The sequence below is a fragment of the Salvelinus fontinalis genome, chromosome 12, assembly GCF_029448725.1.
Source record: "Salvelinus fontinalis isolate EN_2023a chromosome 12, ASM2944872v1, whole genome shotgun sequence".
Taxonomy (NCBI): domain Eukaryota; kingdom Metazoa; phylum Chordata; class Actinopteri; order Salmoniformes; family Salmonidae; genus Salvelinus; species Salvelinus fontinalis.
In genome coordinates, this window is record NC_074676.1 from 33,330,369 (window position 1) to 33,354,301 (window position 23,933).

At 45.0% G+C, this 23,933-nt stretch overlaps 1 protein-coding gene across 3 annotated transcripts in view; it reads left to right on the forward strand.

Annotated features, from left to right (window-relative positions):
- Positions 1-23,933, forward strand: part of LOC129867207 (low-density lipoprotein receptor-related protein 5-like) — a 95,952-nt gene that overhangs the window by 14,061 nt on the left and 57,958 nt on the right. Inside the window, exons 3-6 of one of the 3 annotated variants that reach the window (XM_055940457.1) lie at positions 231-447; positions 2,442-2,639; positions 5,427-5,623; positions 17,826-17,957. In XM_055940457.1, the coding sequence (XP_055796432.1) occupies positions 231-447; positions 2,442-2,639; positions 5,427-5,623; positions 17,826-17,957 (744 nt within the window). Of the gene's footprint in view, positions 1-230; positions 448-2,441; positions 2,640-5,426; positions 5,624-5,883; positions 5,905-15,513; positions 15,525-17,825; positions 17,958-23,933 lie in introns of those variants that run through there. The other 2 variants (XM_055940458.1, XM_055940459.1) reach the window with 2 other exon arrangements.

A 23,933-nucleotide genomic window follows, 5' to 3' on the forward strand; every position in this document is an offset into this window, starting at 1 on the left:
TTGTTGTCTTACATTTATAAGTGTGTTAAATATTTAGTTGTTTTTAAGTTTGGTGCAAATATAATCGAAAAACTATTTATTCTGCAAAACATAGAAAAACTTGAAGAAAGGTCCAACACCTATGGATACATCTAGAAAATAACAGCAGAATGTCACTATTAATGGAGGGATATTGATATTGAAGTTTAGACCTAAGTGTTCCTACTGAAATGTTGGGCTTTTGTTTTCAGCTCTGAAAGAGGCCTCGGGGACAAGGCAAACGGTTGTTGTGTCGGGTCTCGACTCCCCTGACGGACTAGCTTGTGATTGGCTGGGCCGTAAACTATACTGGACCGACTCGGAGACCAATCGCATTGAGGTAGCCAACCTGGATGGCACCTCTCGCAAGGTGCTATTCTGGTTGGACCTGGACCAGCCCAGGGCCATCGCCCTGAACCCAGCCCACCGGTGAGTCTCTGGCCTGGCCTCTCTCTCTCCCCTGACTGGGACGTTGGTGATGTATCCACAGCAGCAGCCCCTTCCATCCATGTGTATTTATGGTTCATATATGCATCTGTTGGTTGAGTGAGATGGTGGAAAACCTGCCTTTCAGCTGGGTCTGTTTCCTGTTGTATTGTTGCTTAGATCCTCTGGAGTTGACTGCTCTTCTCTCATAGGGCACTGTTTCTAATTATATGTTTGGGACTAAGGATGTGTATCCATTGTTAGCATTATTGAGTCAGTATAATTTCACTCTAGTCAGTGGAAAGTACTGCAGGAATACCTTTTTATTTCATGGATTTGGTGCTGTTTTTGAAGAGGTTTGAAGTTTTATTCACAAAACCATACATGAAGAACCTGAGTTTTGCAATTTATTAACATGCGATTATAAAACGAAACAAAGGTTAAAAGGGTGAAGAGTGTAAAATGATGATTTTAGATTTTCCACAAATCTATAATTTTATTTTAATGGAGGTGCAGAAGAGGTAGATTTGGCACATGCGCACTTGGTCAAAAACAATACTTAGATTCTTTCCAGACAAGGCATTTTTTCGGTTGCATGTAACTTCTTATTTAGACCTTTTATGAAAGTACGTACCGGCCGTAATGGCAGTAATGACGATAGTTGCTCTGTGAAACTCCATTATTTCGTAGGTACCGATCATACTTTGACATTATTAAGCTTGAAAGCTGGTGAAAGGCCAGTTGAATGGCTGCTTCCTGAACTTGAAGGCGAATCGCCATATTCAACGTCTCCTGTAAGACCAGATTCTGGTTCAGTGTAGACCTAGATCAGCATGTGTGTGCAACGGTATATTTTAAATCGGAAGAATATGCGAAGCATTAGTATTTTAGAAGCATCAGATGACAGGATTAACTTTAATGTTCCAAGGGAAAACTTGTTTTAGACACACAGCTACATAAAGTAAGATAACATGTAATTAGCGTCCACTGGGAAACACTGACCAACACTTTGGTTCCAGCCCTGTCACAATAACTCCTCCCTGGCTTTTTCATTCATTGTCATGTCAAACAGCATTGAATTCAAAGTGCCCACGATATCCCAAGATTTGGTTGAAGTTTGTTTTATACTGTTCGATCAATCATAAAGGAGAAATCCCCAATTAAAACACTTAGAATGTACTGTATATTTAGAACTTTTATTGTTAAAAAAACTAAAATACCTTCAAATATGTCATACCGTCAAAAATGTGAAAAATATTGTGATGATATTTTGGCCATATCGCCCAGTCCTACCAACGCCTTCTCTAGCCATTTTGTGAACCACAGCCCAGGACTGGGAAACCAGGAGGCAGCTCATACGTTGTTCACAAATTCTGTATGTTTGTGTCTGGTTCGGTTATTTTAGAATCGCTTTTCAGTTCTTAGACCATTTAGATTCTGTCTATTTAACCGAACCGAGGGCCCACACCTAGATCTGTCATATTTGCTGGTGGGCTTCCCCGCCCATCCACCTCCATAGCTGTCTATGAAAATAAATTTAGCATGCCTAATTAAGCCTGCTTTCAATGTAGTGCACATTGAAGCGACTGCAGCTATTCTCGGCACAACATGCAGACAGCTTGGAGATCTGCAGAATTTTAAGATGTATATCAGGCGTTGTCAGAGGACCTGTAGGCACGTGAATTTGTGTGTGTTTGTGCATGCGTATGTGCGCGAGCATCTGTGGTTTTAAAATGAGGATAAGTAGAAAAAAGGTTTAAACTTTCACGCCCTTTGTAGAGCACCACTGATAAGACTCACTCTGTGTTTTGCTGGGTGTTTTGTCTAGTTTGTTTCCAGCTTCATTTGGCTCCAACCACAAGACTTGCCTGGTGAAAATAAAAACCTATAATTTCTTAGGACTTTTCTTTCATAGGTATCAGATGTGGTTATGTGGGTGGGTTTGTTGGGCCTGATCAGATTGGTTGTGATTTTGACACAATTACTTTCCTTCTCAGCTATATGTACTGGACAGACTGGGGGGAGGAGCCTCGCATCGAGAGGGCAGGGATGGATGGAAGCAACAGGAAGATCATCGTGGAGGTGGACATCTATTGGCCCAATGGCCTCACCATTGACCTGGACGAACAGAAACTGTACTGGGCAGACGCCAAGCTGAGCTTCATACACAGAGCCAACCTGGACGGCTCCTCACGGTTAGTTGGTCTCCTCTCTCTCGAGCACACATTTTCTCCCTCTCTCCCTCTCTCCATGTTTTTCTCATTATTGTTTTTTACACCCTTAGTGGAAAAACAGCCAGGGATCCCAGACTGAACTATGGCACTGGGCTCAACTTAATTTCAGAGGATGGTATGGATGAAACCTCCAATCCAAACACATTTGAATCTGGAGGCCCCAATCCAAACATTGGCTCTACACGTAGGCCCAGTTGTGACCCCTCCCTCCGTGTGGTTCTCTAAATTGGAAATGACCTCTCCGCCATACTGTTGTAACCCTATCTGACTTGGCATTATGGTTGTGATTGGGGCCCTCGGAGCAAGGGTTGACTTTTCTTTATGTAATTGAGGTTTAATGGCAATATTAATAAAGAGAGGTATGGCATGTTTACCTTTTCTTGTTTAGACAATAGACCACTTTCTACAGGATGTAGAATGAGAGAGGCTGTTTTCTCAAGACCAATGCCGTTGTATTGCCCTTAGAGTTTGTGTATAAATTGCTCAGGAAACGATTTCCCAATTTGAGATTGAGGATACGAATAAAATGCACCATGGTAGAATTTTCCAATTGGCAAGAGACAGTTGAATTGCATAATTGACCTCCAGTAATGGTACTCCATTGTTGAAGTTGGTCGGAATTATCATAAGCACTTTTACAGATAAATGTAAACTTCATCCCAGAAGTAGTTTCTGTTAGCATTTACCTATTCTGTGTTAAAGCGAGAGGTTTTGCTTTTCATGTGCACATTCTTGAGACGTCTGATTAATGGAGCAGTTTCCAGTATGTTTTTAATGGCTTCAAACACGCACATGTCCAACTTCCAAGTACGTCAAATGCGAATTAGCTGTGAAATCTGGATGTAATACATTTCTTCTCTCCCAACCAAGTTCTTCCCACGTTATTAACATTTTCCGGAGAACATGCTGTCACCCTCTATCCCTCTGGAAATGGATCCCTTACCAACCAACCCTCCAAAGTTTTGATGAGGTCCTATGCAGAATTCTGCTGTATAAGGATTCTTAACACTTGTGCAGTGACATGCCGTGCTTTGATCCTGAATGTATTTACAGTTGAAGTCGTAAGTTTACATACACCTTAGCCAAATACATTTAAACTCAGTTTTTCACAATTCCTGACATTTAATGCTAGTACAAATTCCCTGTTTTAGGTCAGTTAGGATCACCACTTAATTTTAAGAATGAGAAATGTCAGAATAATAGTAGAGTGATTTATTTCAGCTTTTCTTTCTTTCATCACATTCCCAGTGGGTAAGAAGTTTACATACACTCAATTAGTATTTGGTAGCATTGCCTTTAAATTGTTTAACTTGGGTCAAACGTTTTGGGTAGCCTTCCACAAGCTTCCCACAATAAGTTGGGTGAACTTTGGCCCATTCCTCCAGACAGAGCTGGTGTAACTGAGTCAGATTTGTAGTCCTTCTTGCGCGCACACACTTTTTCAGTTCTGCCCACAAATTTGCTATGGGATTGAGGTCAGGGCTTTGTGATGGCCACTCCAATACCTTGACTTTGTTGTCCTTAAGCTATTTTGCCACAACTTTGGAGATATGCTTGGGGTCATTTTCCATTTGGAAGACCCATTTGTGACCAAGCTTTAACTTCCTGACTGATGTCTTGAAATGTTGCTTCAATATATCCACGTAATTTCCCTCCCTCATGATGCCATCTATTTTGTGAAGTGCACCAGTCCCTCCTGCAGCAAAGCACCCCCACAACATGATGTTGCAAACCGTAGTCTGGCTTTTTTATGGCGGTTTTGGAGCAGAGGCTTCTTCCTTCCTGAGCGGCCTTTCAGGTTATGTCAATATAGGACTCGTTTTACTGTGGATATAGATACTTTGTACCTGTTTCCTCCAGCATCTTCACAAGGTCCTTTGCTGCTGTTCTGGGATTGATTTGCATTTTTTGCACCAAAGTACGTTCATCTCTAGGAGACAGAACACATCTCCTTCCTGAGCGGTATGACGGCCGCATGGTCCCATGGTGTTTATACTTGCATACTATTGTTTGTACAGATTAACGTGGTACGTTCAGGCGTTTGGAAATTGCTCCCAAGGATGGACCAGACTTGTGGAGGTCCTAGCTTCTAAAGCCATGACATAATATCTGGAATTATCCAAGCTGTTTAAAGGCACAGTCAACTTAGTGTGTGTAAACTTCTGACCCACTGGAATTGTGATACAGTGAATTATAAGTGAAATAATCTGTCTGTAAACAATTGTAGGAAAAATTACTTGTCATGCACAAAGTAGATGTCCTAATCGACTTGCCAAAGCTATAGTTTGTTAACAAAAGATTTGTGGAGTGGTTGAAAAACGAGTTGTAATGACTCCAACCTAAGTGTATGTAAACTTCTGACTTCAACTGTATGTCGTCACTGGCCTGACTGTGTTGTCTGGTGAAGCAGAGTGCTGTACTAGTGGATGGGGCTGCACTCTATGCTGTTCTGCTCTGACTTACTTCCCCACTGAATCAGGACAGCTGTACCATTAGTGCAACCGTTCCCCTTCTAAAGAGTGTACCAGATGCTCCATTAAAGTCTGACAACCTGATTTGTTTTATTTCCTCCTGGAAAAGGCTTGAAGCGGCTCCTGAACGCTACGTGTTTTTAACAGATCTGCTTTAGGGTCTCACAGAAATCCCAACCAAGGGGCTCTCGGTTGTTTTTGGGTGGTTAGTTTTGAACTGTCGTGCATTAAAGATAAAAACTGTATTCTGATCTGTAAACATATGTTGAATTCACAGGGAGACTGTGGTGGAGGGCACCCTCACCCACCCGTTTGCCCTCACCCTGTCAGACGAGACTCTCTACTGGACAGACTGGCAGACCCGCTCCATCCACGCCTGCAACAAACACACTGGAGACAAGAGGAGGGAGATACTCAGTGGAATCTACTCCCCCATGGACATCCAAGTGCTGGGTTCAGATAGACAGCCAGACAGTAAGTACTGCTGGGTTCAGATAGACAGCCAGACAGTAAGTACTGCTGGGTTCAGATAGACAGCCAGACAGTAAGTACTGCTGGGTTCAGATAGACAGCCAGACAGTAAGTACTGCTGGGTCCAGATAGACAGCCAGACAGTAAGTACTGCTGGGTCCAGATAGACAGCCAGACAGTAAGTACTGCTGGGTCCAGATAGACAGCCAAGACAGTAACTGCTGCTGGGTCCAGATAGACAGCCAGACAGTAAGTACTGCTGGGTTCAGATAGACAGCCAGACAGTAAGTACTGCTGGGTCCAGATAGACAGCCAGACAGTAAGTACTGCTGGGTCCAGATAGACAGCCAAGACAGTAACTGCTGCTGGGTCCAGATTGACAGCCAAGACAGTAACTGCTGCTGGGTCCAGATTGACAGGCAGACAGTAACTAATGCTGAGTACAGATAGAGAGCCAGTTATTAACTAATGCTGGGTCCAGCTAGACAGTAACTAGTGCTGGGTCCAGAATGACAGCCAGACAGACAGTAACTAGTGCTGGGTCCAGATAGATAGACAGCCAGACAGTAACTAGTGCTGGGTCCAGATAGATAGACAGCCAGACAGTAACTAGTGCTGGGTCCAGATAGATAGACAGCCAGACAGTAACTAGTGCTGGGTCCAGAATGACAGCCAGCCAGACAGTAACTAGTGCTGGGTCCAGATAGATAGACAGCCAGACAGTAACTAGTGCTGGGTCCAGATAGATAGACAGCCAGACAGTAACTAGTGCTGGGTCCAGAATGACAGCCAGACAGACAGTAACTAGTGCTGGGTCCAGATAGATAGACAGCCAGACAGTAACTAGTGCTGGGTCCAGATAGATAGACAGCCAGCCAGACAGTAACTAGTAGTGGGTCCAGATAGATAGACAGCCAGACAGTAACTAGTGCTGGGTCCAGAATGACAGCCAGCCAGACAGTAACTAGTGCTGGGTCCAGAATGACAGCCAGACAGACAGTAACTAGTGCTGGGTCCAGAATGACAACCAGACAGACAGTAACTAGTGCTGGGTCCAGAATGACAGCCAGACAGACAGTAACTAGTGCTGGGTCCAGAATGATAGCCAGCCAGACAGTAACTAGTGCTGGGTCCAGATAGACAGCCAGCCAGACAGTAACTAATGCTGGGTCCAGAATGACAGCCAGACTGTGACTAATGCTGGGTCCAGATATAGAGCCATACTATAACTAATGCTGGGTCCAGATAGACAGTCACACAGTTACTAATGCTGGGTCCAGATATACAGCCAGACTGTAACTAATGCTGGGTCCAGATATACAGCCAGACTGTGACTAATGCTGGGTCCAGATATACAGTCACACAGTTACTAATGCTGGGTCCAGATATACAGCCAGACTGTGACTAATGCTGTGTCCAGATATACAGTCACACAGTTACTAATGCTGTGTCCAGATATACAGCCAGACTGTGACTAATGCTGGGTCCAGATATACAGCCAGACTGTGACTAATGCTGGGTCCAGATATAGAGCCATACTATAACTAATGCTGGGTCCAGATAGACAGTCACACAGTTACAAATGCTGGGTCCAGATATACAGCCAGACTGTGACTAATGCTGGGTCCAGATAGACATCCAGACGGTGACTAATGCTGGGTCCAGATATACAGCCAGACTGTGACTAATGCTGGGTCCAGATATACAGTCACACAGTTACTAATGCTGGGTCCAGATATACAGCCAGACGGTGACTAATGCTGGGTCCAGATAGACATCCAGACTGTGACTAATGCTGGGTCCAGATAGACATCCAGACTGTGACTAATGCTGGGTCCAGATATACAGTCACACAGTTACTAATGCTGGGTCCAGATAGACATCCAGACTTTGACTAATGCTGGGTCCAGATATACAGCCATACTATAACTAATGCTGGGTCCAGATAGACAGTCACACAGTTACTAATGCTGGGTCCAGATAGACATCCAGACTGTGACTAATGCTGGGTCCAGATAGACATCCAGACTGTGACTAATGCTGGGTCCAGATATACAGTCACACAGTTACTAATGCTGGGTCCAGATAGACATCCAGACTGTGACTAATGCTGGGTCCAGATAGACAACCAGACTGTGACTAATGCTGGGTCCAGATAGACATCCAGACGGTGACTAATGCTGGGTCCAGATATAGAGCCATACTATAACTAATGCTGGGTCCAGATAGACAGTCACACAGTTACTAATGCTGGGTCCAGATATACAGCCAGACTGTAACTAATGCTGGGTCCAGATATACAGCCAGACTGTGACTAATGCTGGGTCCAGATATACAGTCACACAGTTACTAATGCTGGGTCCAGATATACAGCCAGACTGTGACTAATGCTGGGTCCAGATATACAGCCAGACTGTGACTAATGCTGGGTCCAGATAGACATCCAGACGGTGACTAATGCTGGGTCCAGATAGACATCCAGACGGTGACTAATGCTGGGTCCAGATATACAGCCACACAGTTACTAATGCTGGGTCCAGATATACAGCCAGACGGTGACTAATGCTGGGTCCAGATAGACATCCAGACGGTGACTAATGCTGGGTCCAGATAGACATCCAGACTGTGACTAATGCTGGGTCCAGATAGACATCCAGACGGTGACTAATGCTGGGTCCAGATAGACATCCAGACTGTGACTAATGCTGGGTCCAGATATACAGTCACACAGTGACTAATGCTGGGTCCAGATAGACATCCAGACTGTGACTAATGCTGGGTCCAGATAGACATCCAGACTGTGACTAATGCTGGGTCCAGATAGACATCCAGACGGTGACTAATGCTGGGTCCAGATAGACATCCAGACTGTGACTAATGCTGGGTCCAGATAGACATCCAGACTGTGACTAATGCTGGGTCCAGATAGACATCCAGACGGTGACTAATGCTGGGTCCAGATAGACATCCAGACTGTGACTAATGCTGGGTCCAGATAGACATCCAGACTGTGACTAATGCTGGGTCCAGATAGACATCCAGACTGTGACTAATGCTGGGTCCAGATAGACATCCAGACTGTGACTAATGCTGGGTCCAGATAGACATCCAGACGGTGACTAATGCTGGGTCCAGATAGACATCCAGACTGTGACTAATGCTGGGTCCAGATATAGAGCCAGACTGTGACTAATGCTGGGTCCAGATATAGAGCCAGAATATAACAAATGCTGGGTCCAGATATAGAGCCAGACTATAACTAATGCTGGGTCCAGACAGACAAACAGCCAGACAGTAACTTATGCTTTGTCCAGATAGACAGCTAGACAGACAGTAACTAATGCTGGGTCCAGATATACAGCCAGACTGTGACTAATGTTGGGTCCAGATATACAGTCACACAGTTACTAATGCTGGGTCCAGATATACAGCCAGACTGTGACTAATGTTGGGTCCAGATATACAGCCAGACAGTAACTAATGTTGGGTCCAGACAGACAAACAGCCAGACAGTAACTAATGCTGCGTCCGGATAGACAGCAAGACAGTAACTTGTGCTGGGTCTAGACAGCCAGCCAGACAGTAACTAGTGCTGGGTCCAGAATGACAGCCAGCCAGACAGTAACAAGTGCTGGGTCCAGAATGACAGCCAGCCAGACAGTAACTAGTGCTGGGTCCAGAATGACAGCCAGCCAGACAGTAACTAGTGCTGGGTCCAGAATGACAGCCAGACAGACAGTAACTAGTGCTGGTTCCAGATAGACAGCCAGCCAGACTTTAACTAATGCTGGGTCCAGATAGACAGCCAGCCAGACAGTAACTAGTGTTGGGTCCAGGTAGACAGCCACACAGCAACTAATGCTGGGTCCAGATAGACAGCCACACAGTTACTAATGCTGGGTCCAGATATACAGCCAGACTGTGACTAATGCTGGGTCCAGATATACAGCCAGACTTTGACTAATGTTGGGTCCAGATATACAGCCAGACTGTGACTAATGCTGGGTCCAGATATACAGCCAGACTATAACTAATGCTGGGTCCAAATAGACAGCCACACAGCAACTAATGCTGGGTCCAGATATAGAGCCATACTATAACTAATGCTGGGTCCAGATAGACAGTCACACAGTTACTAATGCTGGGTCCAGATATACAGCCAGACTGTAACTAATGCTGGGTCCAGATATACAGCCAGACTGTGACTAATGCTGGGTCCAGATATACAGTCACACAGTTACTAATGCTGGGTCCAGATATACAGCCAGACTGTGACTAATGCTGTGTCCAGATATACAGTCACACAGTTACTAATGCTGTGTCCAGATATACAGCCAGACTGTGACTAATGCTGGGTCCAGATATACAGCCAGACTGTGACTAATGCTGGGTCCAGATATAGAGCCATACTATAACTAATGCTGGGTCCAGATAGACAGTCACACAGTTACTAATGCTGGGTCCAGATATACAGCCAGACTGTGACTAATGCTGGGTCCAGATAGACATCCAGACGGTGACTAATGCTGGGTCCAGATATACAGCCAGACTGTGACTAATGCTGGGTCCAGATATACAGTCACACAGTTACTAATGCTGGGTCCAGATATACAGCCAGACGGTGACTAATGCTGGGTCCAGATAGACATCCAGACTGTGACTAATGCTGGGTCCAGATAGACATCCAGACTGTGACTAATGCTGGGTCCAGATATACAGTCACACAGTTACTAATGCTGGGTCCAGATAGACATCCAGACTGTGACTAATGCTGGGTCCAGATATACAGCCATACTATAACTAATGCTGGGTCCAGATAGACAGTCACACAGTTACTAATGCTGGGTCCAGATAGACATCCAGACTGTGACTAATGCTGGGTCCAGATAGACATCCAGACTGTGACTAATGCTGGGTCCAGATATACAGTCACACAGTTACTAATGCTGGGTCCACTAATGCTGGGTCCAGATATAGAGCCATACTATAACTAATGCTGGGTCCAGATAGACAGTCACACAGTTACTAATGCTGGGTCCAGATATACAGCCAGACTGTGACTAATGCTGGGTCCAGATAGACATCCAGACGGTGACTAATGCTGGGTCCAGATATACAGCCAGACTGTGACTAATGCTGGGTCCAGATATACAGTCACACAGCAAGACAGTAACTTGTGCTGGGTCTAGACAGCCAGCCAGACAGTAACTAGTGCTGGGTCCAGAATGACAGCCAGCCAGACAGTAACAAGTGCTGGGTCCAGAATGACAGCCAGCCAGACAGTAACTAGTGCTGGGTCCAGAATGACAGCCAGCCAGACAGTAACTAGTGCTGGGTCCAGAATGACAGCCAGACAGACAGTAACTAGTGCTGGTTCCAGATAGACAGCCAGCCAGACTTTAACTAATGCTGGGTCCAGATAGACAGCCAGCCAGACAGTAACTAGTGTTGGGTCCAGGTAGACATCCACACAGCAACTAATGCTGGGTCCAGATAGACAGCCACACAGTTACTAATGCTGGGTCCAGATATACAGCCAGACTGTGACTAATGCTGGGTCCAGATATACAGCCAGACTTTGACTAATGTTGGGTCCAGATATACAGCCAGACTGTGACTAATGCTGGGTCCAGATATACAGCCAGACTATAACTAATGCTGGGTCCAAATAGACAGCCACACAGCAACTAATGCTGGGTCCAGATATAGAGCCATACTATAACTAATGCTGGGTCCAGATAGACAGTCACACAGTTACTAATGCTGGGTCCAGATATACAGCCAGACTGTAACTAATGCTGGGTCCAGATATACAGCCAGACTGTGACTAATGCTGGGTCCAGATATACAGTCACACAGTTACTAATGCTGGGTCCAGATATACAGCCAGACTGTGACTAATGCTGTGTCCAGATATACAGTCACACAGTTACTAATGCTGTGTCCAGATATACAGCCAGACTGTGACTAATGCTGGGTCCAGATATACAGCCAGTCTGTGACTAATGCTGGGTCCAGATATAGAGCCATACTATAACTAATGCTGGGTCCAGATAGACAGTCACACAGTTACTAATGCTGGGTCCAGATATACAGCCAGACTGTGACTAATGCTGGGTCCAGATAGACATCCAGACGGTGACTAATGCTGGGTCCAGATATACAGCCAGACTGTGACTAATGCTGGGTCCAGATATACAGTCACACAGTTACTAATGCTGGGTCCAGATATACAGCCAGACGGTGACTAATGCTGGGTCCAGATAGACATCCAGACTGTGACTAATGCTGGGTCCAGATAGACATCCAGACTGTGACTAATGCTGGGTCCAGATATACAGTCACACAGTTACTAATGCTGGGTCCAGATAGACATCCAGACTGTGACTAATGCTGGGTCCAGATATACAGCCATACTATAACTAATGCTGGGTCCAGATAGACAGTCACACAGTTACTAATGCTGGGTCCAGATAGACATCCAGACTGTGACTAATGCTGGGTCCAGATAGACATCCAGACTGTGACTAATGCTGGGTCCAGATATACAGTCACACAGTTACTAATGCTGGGTCCAGATAGACATCCAGACGGTGACTAATGCTGGGTCCAGATAGACATCCAGACGGTGACTAATGCTGGGTCCAGATAGACATCCAGACTGTGACTAATGCTGGGTCCAGATAGACAACCAGACTGTGACTAATGCTGGGTCCAGATAGACATCCAGACTGTGACTAATGCTGGGTCCAGATAGACATCCAGACGGTGACTAATGCTGGGTCCAGATATAGAGCCATACTATAACTAATGCTGGGTCCAGATAGACAGTCACACAGTTACTAATGCTGGGTCCAGATATACAGCCAGACTGTAACTAATGCTGGGTCCAGATATACAGCCAGACTGTGACTAATGCTGGGTCCAGATATACAGTCACACAGTTACTAATGCTGGGTCCAGATATACAGCCAGACTGTGACTAATGCTGTGTCCAGATATACAGTCACACAGTTACTAATGCTGTGTCCAGATATACAGCCAGACTGTGACTAATGCTGGGTCCAGATATACAGCCAGACTGTGACTAATGCTGGGTCCAGATATAGAGCCATACTATAACTAATGCTGGGTCCAGATAGACAGTCACACAGTTACTAATGCTGGGTCCAGATATACAGCCAAACTATAACTAATGCTGGGTCCAGATATACAGCCAGACTGTGACTAATGCTGGGTCCAAATATACAGTCACACAGTTACTAATGCTGGGTCCAGATATACAGCCAGACGGTGACTAATGCTGGGTCCAGATATACAGCCAGACTGTGACTAATGCTGGGTCCAGATATACAGTCACACAGTTACTAATGCTGGGTCCAGATATACAGCCAGACGGTGACTAATGCTGGGTCCAGATAGACATCCAGACAGTTACTAATGCTGGGTCCAGATAGACATCCAGACTGTGACTAATGCTGGGTCCAGATAGACATCCAGACTGTGACTAATGCTGGGTCCAGATATACAGTCACACAGTGACTAATGCTGGGTCCAGATAGACATTCAGACTGTGACTAATGCTGGGTCCAGATAGACATCCAGACTGTGACTAATGCTGGGTCCAGATAGACATCCAGACGGTGACTAATGCTGGGTCCAGATAGACATCCAGACTGTGACTAATGCTGGGTCCAGATAGACAACCAGACTGTGACTAATGCTGGGTCCAGATAGACATCCAGACTGTGACTAATGCTGGGTCCAGATAGACATCCAGACGGTGACTAATGCTGGGTCCAGATAGACATCCAGACTGTGACTAATGCTGGGTCCAGATAGACATCCAGACGGTGACTAATGCTGGGTCCAGATAGACAGTCACACAGTTACTAATGCTGGGTCCAGATAGACATCCAGACTGTGACTAATGATGGGTCCAGATAGACATCCAGACTGTGACTAATGCTGGGTCCAGATAGACATCCAGACGGTGACTAATGCTGGGTCCAGATAGACATCCAGACGGTGACTAATGCTGGGTCCAGATAGACATCCAGACTGTGACTAATGCTGGGTCCAGATAGACATCCAGACGGTGACTAATGCTGGGTCCAGATAGACATCCAGACGGTGACTAATGCTGGGTCCAGATAGACATCCAGACTGTGACTAATGCTGGGTCCAGATATACAGTCACACAGTTACTAATGCTAGGTCCAGATATACAGCCAGACTGTGACTAATGTTGGGTCCAGATATACAGCCAGACAGTAACTAATGTTGGGTCCAGACAGACAAACAGCCAGACAGTAACTAATGCTGGGTCCGGATAGACAGCAAGACAGTAACTTGTGCTGGGTCTAGACAGCCAGCCAGACAGTAACAAGTGCTGGGTCCAGATAGATAGACAGCCAGCCAGACAGTAACTAGTGCTGGGTCCAGAATGACAGCCAGCCAGACAGTAACAAGTGCTGGGTCCAGAATGACAGCCAGCCAGACAGTAACTAGTGCTGGGTCCAGAATGACAGCCAGCCAGACAGTAACTAGTGCTGGGTCCAGATAGATAGACAGACAGCCAGACAGTAACAAGTGCTGGGTCCAGAATGACAGCCAGCCAGACAGTAACTAGTGCTGGGTCCAGAATGACAGCCAGCCAGACAGTAACTAGTGCTGGGTCCAGATAGATAGACAGACAGCCAGACAGTAACTAGTGCTGGGTCCAGAATGACAGCCAGCCAGACAGTAACTAGTGCTGGGTCCAGAATGACAGCCAGCCAGACAGTAACTAGTGCTGGGTCCAGAATGACAGCCAGCCAGACAGTAACTAGTGCTGGGTCCAGATAGATAGACAGACAGCCAGACAGTAACTAGTGCTGGGTCCAGAATGACAGCCAGCCAGACAGTAACTAGTGCTGGGTCCAGATAGATAGACAGACAGCCAGACAGTAACAAGTGCTGGGTCCAGAATGACAGCCAGCCAGACAGTAACTAGTGCTGGGTCCAGAATGACAGCTAGCCAGACAGTAACTAGTGCTGGGTCCAGAATGACAGCCAGACAGACAGTAACAAGTGCTGGGTCCAGAATGACAGCCAGCCAGACAGTAACTAGTGCTGGGTCCAGATAGATAGACAGACAGCCAGACAGTAACAAGTGCTGGGTCCAGAATGACAGCCAGACAGACAGTAACTAGTGCTGGGTCCAGAATGACAGCCAGCCAGACAGTAACTAGTGCTGGGTCCAGAATGACAGCCAGACAGACAGTAACTAGTGCTGGGTCCAGATCGATAGACAACCAGCCAGACAGTAACTAGTGCTGGGTCCAGATAGACAGCCAGCCATACTTTAACTAATGATGTGTCCAGATAGATAGACAGACAGCCAGACAGTAACTAGTGCTGGGTCCAGATAGATAGACAGCCAGACAGTAACTAGTGCTGGGTCCAGATAGACAGCCAGCCAGACAGTAACTAATGCTGGGTCCAGATAGACAGCCAGCCATACTTTAACTAATGATGTGTCCAGATAGATAGACAGACAGCCAGACAGTAACTAGTGCTGGGTCCAGATAGATAGACAGCCAGACAGTAACTAGTGCTGGGTCCAGATAGACAGCCAGCCAGACAGTAACTAGTGCTGGGTCCAGATAGACAGCCAGCCAGACAGTAACTAGTGCTGGGTCCAGATAGACAGCCAGCCAGACAGTAACTAGTGCTGGGTCCAGATAGACAGCCAGCCAGACAGTAACTAATGCTGGGTCCAGATAGACAGCCAGCCATACTTTAACTAATGATGTGTCCAGATAGATAGACAGACAGACAGACAGTAACTAGTGCTGGGTCCAGATAGACAGCCAGCCAGACAGTAACTAGTGCTGGGTCCAGATAGATAGACAGCCAGACAGTAACTAGTGATGGGTCCAGAATGACAGCCAGACAGACAGTAACTAGTGCTGGGTCCAGATCGATAGACAACCAGCTAGACAGTAACTAGTGCTGGGTCCAGATAGACAGCCAGCCAGACAGTAACTAGTGCTGGGTCCAGAATGACAGCCAGCCAGACAGTAACTAGTGCTGGGTCCAGAATGACAGCCAGCCAGACAGTAACTAGTGCTGGGTCCAGAATGACAGCCAGACAGACAGTAACTAGTGCTGGGTCCAGAATGACAGCCAGCCAGACAGTAACTAGTGCTGGGTCCAGAATGACAGCCAGACAGACAGTAACTAGTGCTGGGTCCAGAATGACAGCCAGACAGACAGTAACTAGTGCTGGGTCCAGAATGACAGCCAGACAGACAGTAACTAGTGCTGGGTCCAGAATGATAGCCAGCCAGACAGTAACTAGTGCTTGGTCCAGATAGACAGCCAGCCAGACAGTAACTAATGCTGGGTCCAGAATGACAGCCAGACAGACTTTAACTAATGATGTGTCCTATTAGACAGCGTACATGAATGTATGTGTGTTCATGTATGATCATCTTGTTTGGATTAAGCAAATAATGTTTAATAAGCCCATGTGGGCTGGGCATTGTAAAGATGCATGGCACAACAATAAAATCAATCAGACAACCAGACAGTATGTAGTGCCTTTTCAGTTCAATCTGTGCAACATGTTAATGTTAAGTACACATGAAGGTCCCCCCAGTACTCTTAGTGTTCTTATGCACAACACAACAGATTGTCTTTGTTTTGTAAGGATATTTTTTAGACTGACCTGATGGACAGTTAGTGTCCATACACAGTAAAATTGGGTCATGGTGTACAATTAATCTGTCAAGAAATGAACATTTTCAAATGTCTGACATTCCTGGCTGGACAAATAAATGTCTGTGCTGTGCAGAAACAGAGACGTTCCAGCACGCTATGATTCCCATCTCCGTGGCATGTGTGTATGCGTGCGTGGGTGTGTGTTGAGACTGGGAGTGACGAACTGATTACTTTGGCAGTGTGTTAACATTGGTGCGCCAGTCATTGTGTGTGTTTGTTTGGGGAGTGAATGATAAAGAACTCCACCATTATGGTGGTTTGCTTCTCTCCAGGAGTTTGGGGAGGGCAGGGGATGTAGAGAAAGAAGGGTTAGACTTTTTGAGTAAATGACATGGAAATTGAGGAGGTAGCCTAGTGGTTAGAGCGTTGGGCCAGTAACCAAAAGGTTGCTGGATCGAATCCCCGAGCTGACAAGGTAAAAATCTGTCATTCTGCCCCTGAACAAGGCAGTTAACCTGTTATTCCCTGGCAGGTTGTCATTGTGATTAAGAATTTGATCTTAACTGACTTGCCTAGTTAAATAAACATTTTAAAAAAATTATAAACATTGGCCAATAAATCATCACCTTACCTGTATATCAAGCCTCCATTAATCAAATCCAAAAATGTATTGGCTTTTTTTAGACTGTGTGACAGGAGTTTGAGTAGTTTGTCTTTTGACTGTGGCCTTGTAATCAGCCTGTAGTGCTGTGTGGAGGGGAGAGGGTTGGTGTTTGCTGCTCTGCTGTGCTAGCCGCTGGGCTCTGTAGCTCTGTAGCTCTGTAGTGCCATGCTGAGAGTAGACAAGGAAAATCACACCACATGATATCAAACTTTATGGCACAGCTATTGTCCAAGCAGTGATTTTATTGGGGAGGGAAATATCAATGTTGGTCTTGTTTGAAAATGTTTTTCTTTGGTTTTATTTTTAGTCTTCCCAAGTTTTCCATCAATTGTTATGTTGTGAAAATGGTTCTCTGAATATACACCAATGCATATGACTAGAACAGTCCCTCCAGGATTATGCGATTCTGTGATAGAATTGTTTTTGTTAAATCATACATTTCCTGCATATTATGTGTGAGCTTGCAAATTTGACCAATCACTGCAATATTTCTGCATAAAACATTCAAATCATTGCAATATTATCGCCTAAAACTGACACATCACCGCAGTACAAAAAAAGAGGGCTTGCAATTTTAACCAATCGCAAATGTTTCAATCAAGCTACACATCATCAAACTTTCCCTAGTCAGTGAGAATTTGGACAAAATCATTTGAAAATGTCAAAATTGATGCAGCAAAGTCAATAACTTTTCCTGAAAATATCACCAAAAAATCCAAACAAAATTCTGGAGGGACTGATGGGTGTTTGCAGTGTGGATTTCAGTCTTAGTCAGTGAAACTGAAAGGACCCCATCTGTGTTATCTCTTCTGACATTGCTCATTGCGCCCACAGTCCATACCCCATGCAGCGACAGCAATGGAGGTTGCTCCCACTTGTGCCTGCTGTCGCCCATGCAACCCTTTTACAGCTGTGCATGCCCCACTGGAGTCAAGCTCAAGGAGGATGGGAAGACCTGTCGCCCAGGTAAGAGACTAGCCACTGTGACCATCTAGACCATCAGCTGGTGTGGGTTACTAGCTACTCAGTCATTTATAGGGACACTATGCATCCCAACAGAGTTCTATGGTCCCTGAATGGTCAAAAGTAGTGCATTATATAGGGAATAAGGTGCCATTTGAGACTCGGTCCATACAGTGCCCCCTCAGTGATAACTCCCTTTGCTTATGCTACTGTACATGTGTTGTGGTTTCAGACATTCCCATCTGGTGTATGGGACATTATTGACATTCCTGAGGTAATTTTAGTTTTGGACTGTCTTGAATTAGGCCTATTGAACTTCAAGAGCTGCTCTTAATAATTATGTTATCGTGTCAAATTTCATTTTGTCCCATTTTCTTTAACTAGATTAGGAAATAAGACAAAGCTCTACTTTTAATTTCATAACTATGTAATTAAGCATAACATTTTGTGGCATTTTTTTTTTATACAGTCGTTCAATTGAGATATTTGTCTTGGGTGCATTGGCATCCTGTTCCTCGTCAAAACATTAGCATGCCTAACCAGAGAGCCATGACAGAGACCTAATCTCTGACAGATGGCAAGCTTCTGAATGCACAATTTACCCTGCCGTTTGCTCTTAATTTCTATTTCCACATACAGACAGCTACATTTAGGCTAGAAGCATAGCACTCCACCCCTCCTCTCTGCACATTCCCTACTTTCCAGAGTTTACCAAAGACCACATATGAGACTGACTGAGATTCAGAAAGGTTGGACCTCTTTTTAAGCATTGTTATGTTTCTGCTGCTGTCATTCCCCTTGCTCTGCTACTCCAATCTCATTGCCTTGCTTCTGGGCAGAGAGACATTACATAGGTAGCCAGGCCTAATCAGGTCACTGCTCCGTTTGTGTGTGTAGTGGTTACGGCCCGGGCTCATGAAACCTGTTTATTTGACTTGCCCCAGGGTGTGTTTAACAATCCCTCTGCTATAGTCTCGCTCTCTCTCTGGAGGGTCTGATCTCTTAACCCCTCCTGCCCATGACTAAAGGCGCCCGCATGTTTCCCATCCGAAACAGTTCGTTCATACACTATATATACAAAAGTATGTGGACACCCCTTCAAAATTTGTGGATTCTGCTATATCAACCAACCCGTTGCTGACGGTGTATAAAATCGTGCACAGCCATGCAATCTCCATAGACAAACATTGGCAGTAGAATGGCCTCACTGAAGAGCTCAGTGCCTTTCAACGTGGCACCGTTATAGGATGCCAGCTTTTCAACAAGTCAGTTGGTTAACTTTCTGCCCTGCTAGATCTGCCCCGGTAAACTGTAAGTGCTGTTATTGTGAAGTGGAAACGTCTAGGAGCAGGAATGGCTCAGCCACGAAGTGGTAGGCCACACAAGCTCACAGAATGGGACCGCTGAAGCGCGTAGCGTCTGTCCTCGGTTGCCACACTCATGACCGAGTTACAAACTCTCTGGAAGCAACGTCAGCACAATAACTGTTCGTCGGGAGCTTCATGAAATTAGTTTCCATGGCCGAGCAGCTGCACACAAGCCTAAGATCATTATGCGGAATACCAAGCGTCAGTTGGAGTGGCGTAAAGCCATTGGACTCTGGATCAGTGGAAACGCGTTCTCTGGAATGATGAATCATGCTTCACCATCTGGCAGTCTGACGGACAAGTCTGGGTTTGGCGGATGCCAGGAGAACGCTACCTGCCCGAATGCATAGTGCCAACTGTAAAGTTTGGTGGAGGAGGAATAATGGTCTTGGGTTTTTCTTTCATGGTTCGGGCTAAACCCCTTAGTTCCAGTGAAGGGAAATCTTAAATGCAACAGCATACAATTACTTTCTAGACAATTCTGTGCTTCCAACTTTGTAGCAACAGTTTGGGGAAGGCCCTTTCCTGTTTCAGCATGATGATGCCCTCTTGCACAAAGAGAGGTCCATACAGAAATTATTAGTTGAGATCAGTGTAGAAGAACTTGATTGGCCTGCACAGAGCCCTGACCTCAACCCCATCAAACACCTTTAGGATGAAATGGAATGCTGACAACGAGCCAGGCCTCATTGCCCAACATCAGTGCCCGACCTCACTAATGCTTTTGTGGCTCAATGAAAGTAAGTCCACGCAGCAATGTTCCAACATATAGTTGAAAGCCTTCCCAGAAGAGTGGAGCAAAACGGGAAAACAACAATGCCCATGATTTTAGAATGAGATGTTCGACAAGCAGGTGTCCGCTTACTTTAGGTCTTGTAGTGTATATTATGACTCCATTTTGTGAGGTTTTTGGCCTCACTGCTGTTTGTGCGCACACAAAAAAATTGAGGCAAGCCCAAGGCTACACCCCTTTACAGTAGTGTTTTTTTGTCATTCAACGATAGATCAAATCAAATTGTATTAGTCACATGTGCCGAATGCAACAGGTGTAGTACACCTTACAGTGAAATGCTTACTTACGAGCCCCTAACCAACAATGCAGTTTAAAAAAATATGGATAAGAATAAGAAATAAAAGTAACAAGTAATTAAAGAGCAGCAATAAAATAACAATAGCGAGACTATATACAGGGGGGCACCGGTTAGTTGAGGTAATATGTACAGTTGAAGTCGGAAGTTTACATACACCTTAGCCAAATAAATTTAAACTCCGATTTTCCACAATTAATGACATTTAATCCTAGTAAAAATACAATGTCTTAGGTCAGTTAGGATCACCACTTTATTTTAAGAATGTGAAATGTCAGAATAATAGTAGAGAGAATGATTTATTTCAGCTTTTATTTCTTTCATCACATTCCCAGTGGGTAAGAAGTTTGCGTACACTCAATTAGTATTTGGTAGGATTGCCTTTTAAAATGTTTAACTTGGGTCAAACGTTTCGGGTAGCCTTCCACAAGCTTCCCACAATAAGTTGGGTGAACTTTGGCCCATTCCTCCTGACAGAGCTGGTGTAACTGAGTCAGGTTTTTAGGCCTCCTTGCTCGCACATGCTTTTTCAGTTCTGCTCACAAATTTTCTATAGGACTGAGGTCAGGGCTTTGTGATGGCCACTCCAATACCTTGACTTTGTTGTCCTTAAGCCATTTTGCCCGAACTTTGGAAGTATGCTTGGGGTCATTGTCCATTTGGAAGACCCATTTGCGACCAAGCTTTAACTTCCTGACTGATGTCTTGAGATGTTGCTTCAGTATATCCACATAATTTCCCTCCCTCATGATGCCATCTATTTTGTGAAGTGCACCAGTCACTCCTGCAGCAAAGCACCCCCACAACATGATGCTGCCACCCCCGTGCTTCACGTTTGGGATGGTGTTCTTCGGGTTGCAAGCCTCCCCCTTTTTCCTCCAAACATAAAGATGGTCATTATGGCCAAACAGTTCTATTTTTGTTTCATCAGACCAGAGGACATTTCTCCAAAAAGTACGATCTTTGTCCCCATGTGCAGTTGCAAACCGTAGTCTGGCTTTTTAATGGCGTTTTTGAAGCAGTGGCTTCTTCCTTGCTGAGCGGCCTTTCAGGTTATATCGATATAGGACTCGTTTTACTGTGGATATCGATACTTTTGTACCTGTTTCCTCCAGCATCTTCACAGGGTCCTTTGCTGTTTTTCTGGGATTGATTTGCATTTTTTGCACCAAAGTACGTTCATCTCTAGGAGACAGAACGCGTCTTCTTCCTGAGCGGTATGACGGCCGCATGGTCCCATGGTGTTTATACTTGCGTACTATTGTATGTACAGATGAATGTGGTACCTTCAGGCGTTTAGAAATTGCTCCAAAGGATGAACCAGACTTGTAGAGGTTTATCATTTTTTTTCTGAGGTCTTGGCTGATTTATTTAGATGTTCCATGATGTCAAGCAAAGAGGCACTGAGTTTGAAGGTAGGCCTTGAAATACATCCACAGGTACACCTCCAATTGACTCAAATGATGTCAATTAGCCTATCAGAAGCTTCTAAAGCTATGATGTAATTTTCTGGAATTTTCCAAGCTGTTTAAAGGCACAGTAAACTTAGTGTATGTAAACTTCTAACCCACTGGAATTGTGATACAGTGAATTAATCTGTCTGTAAACAATTGTTGGAAAAATTACTTGTGTCAAGCACAAAGTAGATGTCCTAACCGACTTGCCAAAACTATAGTTTGTTAACGAGAAATTTGTGGAGTGGTTGATAAACGAGTTTTAATGACTCCAACCTAAGTGTATGTAAACTTCCGACTTCAACTGTACGTACCGTCACTGTGGGGACAACTTCATCGATGCACTTATTGATGAAGCCAATGACTGATGTGGCGTACTCCTCAATGCTATCGGAGGAATCCCGGAACATATTCCAGTCTGTGCTAGCAAAACAGTCCTTAGCTTAGCATCTACTCCAGCAGACCACTTTTTTATTGATCTAGTCACTGGTGCTTCCTGCTTAATTTTTTTTCTTGTCAGCAGGAATCAGGAAGATAGAATTATGGTCAGATTTGCCAAATGGGAGGGAGAGCTTTGTGTTTGGAGTAAAGGTGGTCCGGAGTTTTCTTCCCCTCTGGTTGCACATTTAACATGCTGATAGAAATTTGGTAAAATGGATTTAAGTTTCCCTGCATTAAAGTCCCCGGCTACTTGGATTGCCGCCTCTGGGTGGGCATTTTCTTTTTTGCTTATGGTGAAATACAGCTCATTCAATGCTGTCTTAGTGCCAGCCTCAGTCTGTGGTCGTGAGATCTTGTTTTAATGTACATTTTTCACTTGAGAAATACTGTACCGAACATCTTAGTTAGATGTAAAATTGCACGACTAAGATGTCCTCGGCAAAAGAGATTAGTTCTGACAATTTTGAAGAAGTGTGGATGGACAAACACTACTTTTTCCACTTATTTCTCGTTTTTCAAGCAATGGGTGTATGCGAGCACACTAGTTCGAATCGAACCGAACCAACTAAACCGAAGCATGCAGATGCCTTAAGGAGAGACCCAACCCACCACCCTCCTCGTGTGTGTATAAAGGTGATAGGGGAAAAAACGGAGTTGTTGCGGATTTCTTGGTCAACCCTAATTTATGGAGTGACAGCCCTGATTGGAGGCTGTTTTACCTGGGATACTTGTCAGGTATGCGTAAGTGGCTGCAAGGAAGTCAGGCGCAGGAGAGCAGGTATTTGGTAGCACACGGAGGAGCCTTTTATTCAGGCGAACCACAAGCACACGGCACAATGAACACGAAATACAAAACGGGTATACATAACCCAGCGCAACCAGACTAATGTGCGCATACATCAAAACAGAATAAACAATACCACACAAAGACATGGGGGAAACAGAGGGTTAAATACACAACACATAATGAGGGACAATGAGAACCAGGTGTGTGGAAAAACGAGACAAACAAATGGAAAATGAAAAATGGATTGGCGATGGCTAGAAGGCCGGTGACGTCAACCGCCCGAACAAGGAGAGGCATCGACTTCAGCCGAAGTCGTGACAATACTGCCCTGTTTTTTCCCCCCGCTTGTCTTTAACTCTGCATTTTTTTTAAGGACCCGGAAGTAAGCATTTCACTGTTTGTCTACACTTGTTGTTTACAGCGCATGTGACCAAATAAAATTGTATTTTATTTGTTGGGACGAACCAGTTAAACGTCAAGCCAAGGTAGTCCTAATTCTGAAACCCAGGTTCAGGCCATCATTGTCCTGGTTCCCATCCCTCTCTACAGGGGACAGAAAACACTATTGTCTATGTGCACTAGTCCTGTTAACGACAGCCCATTCATTACCCCAAAAGGACTCTCCTCTCCCAGACCAGAGATGCAGCGGAGCCTCTCTATTTGAATTTATAACTCTTCCAAATTGAGGCGGTGTATTCCCAGGCCAGGAAACAATGAGTCTTATTCTTCTAGCCTTCATTCCAGAGGCGCAAGTAAAACATAGAGAGGGCCTGTGTGTGTGTGTTAGGGTAGCGGAGGGTTAGTTATCCCGATCTGATAGAACATATATGTATTCAGTGACT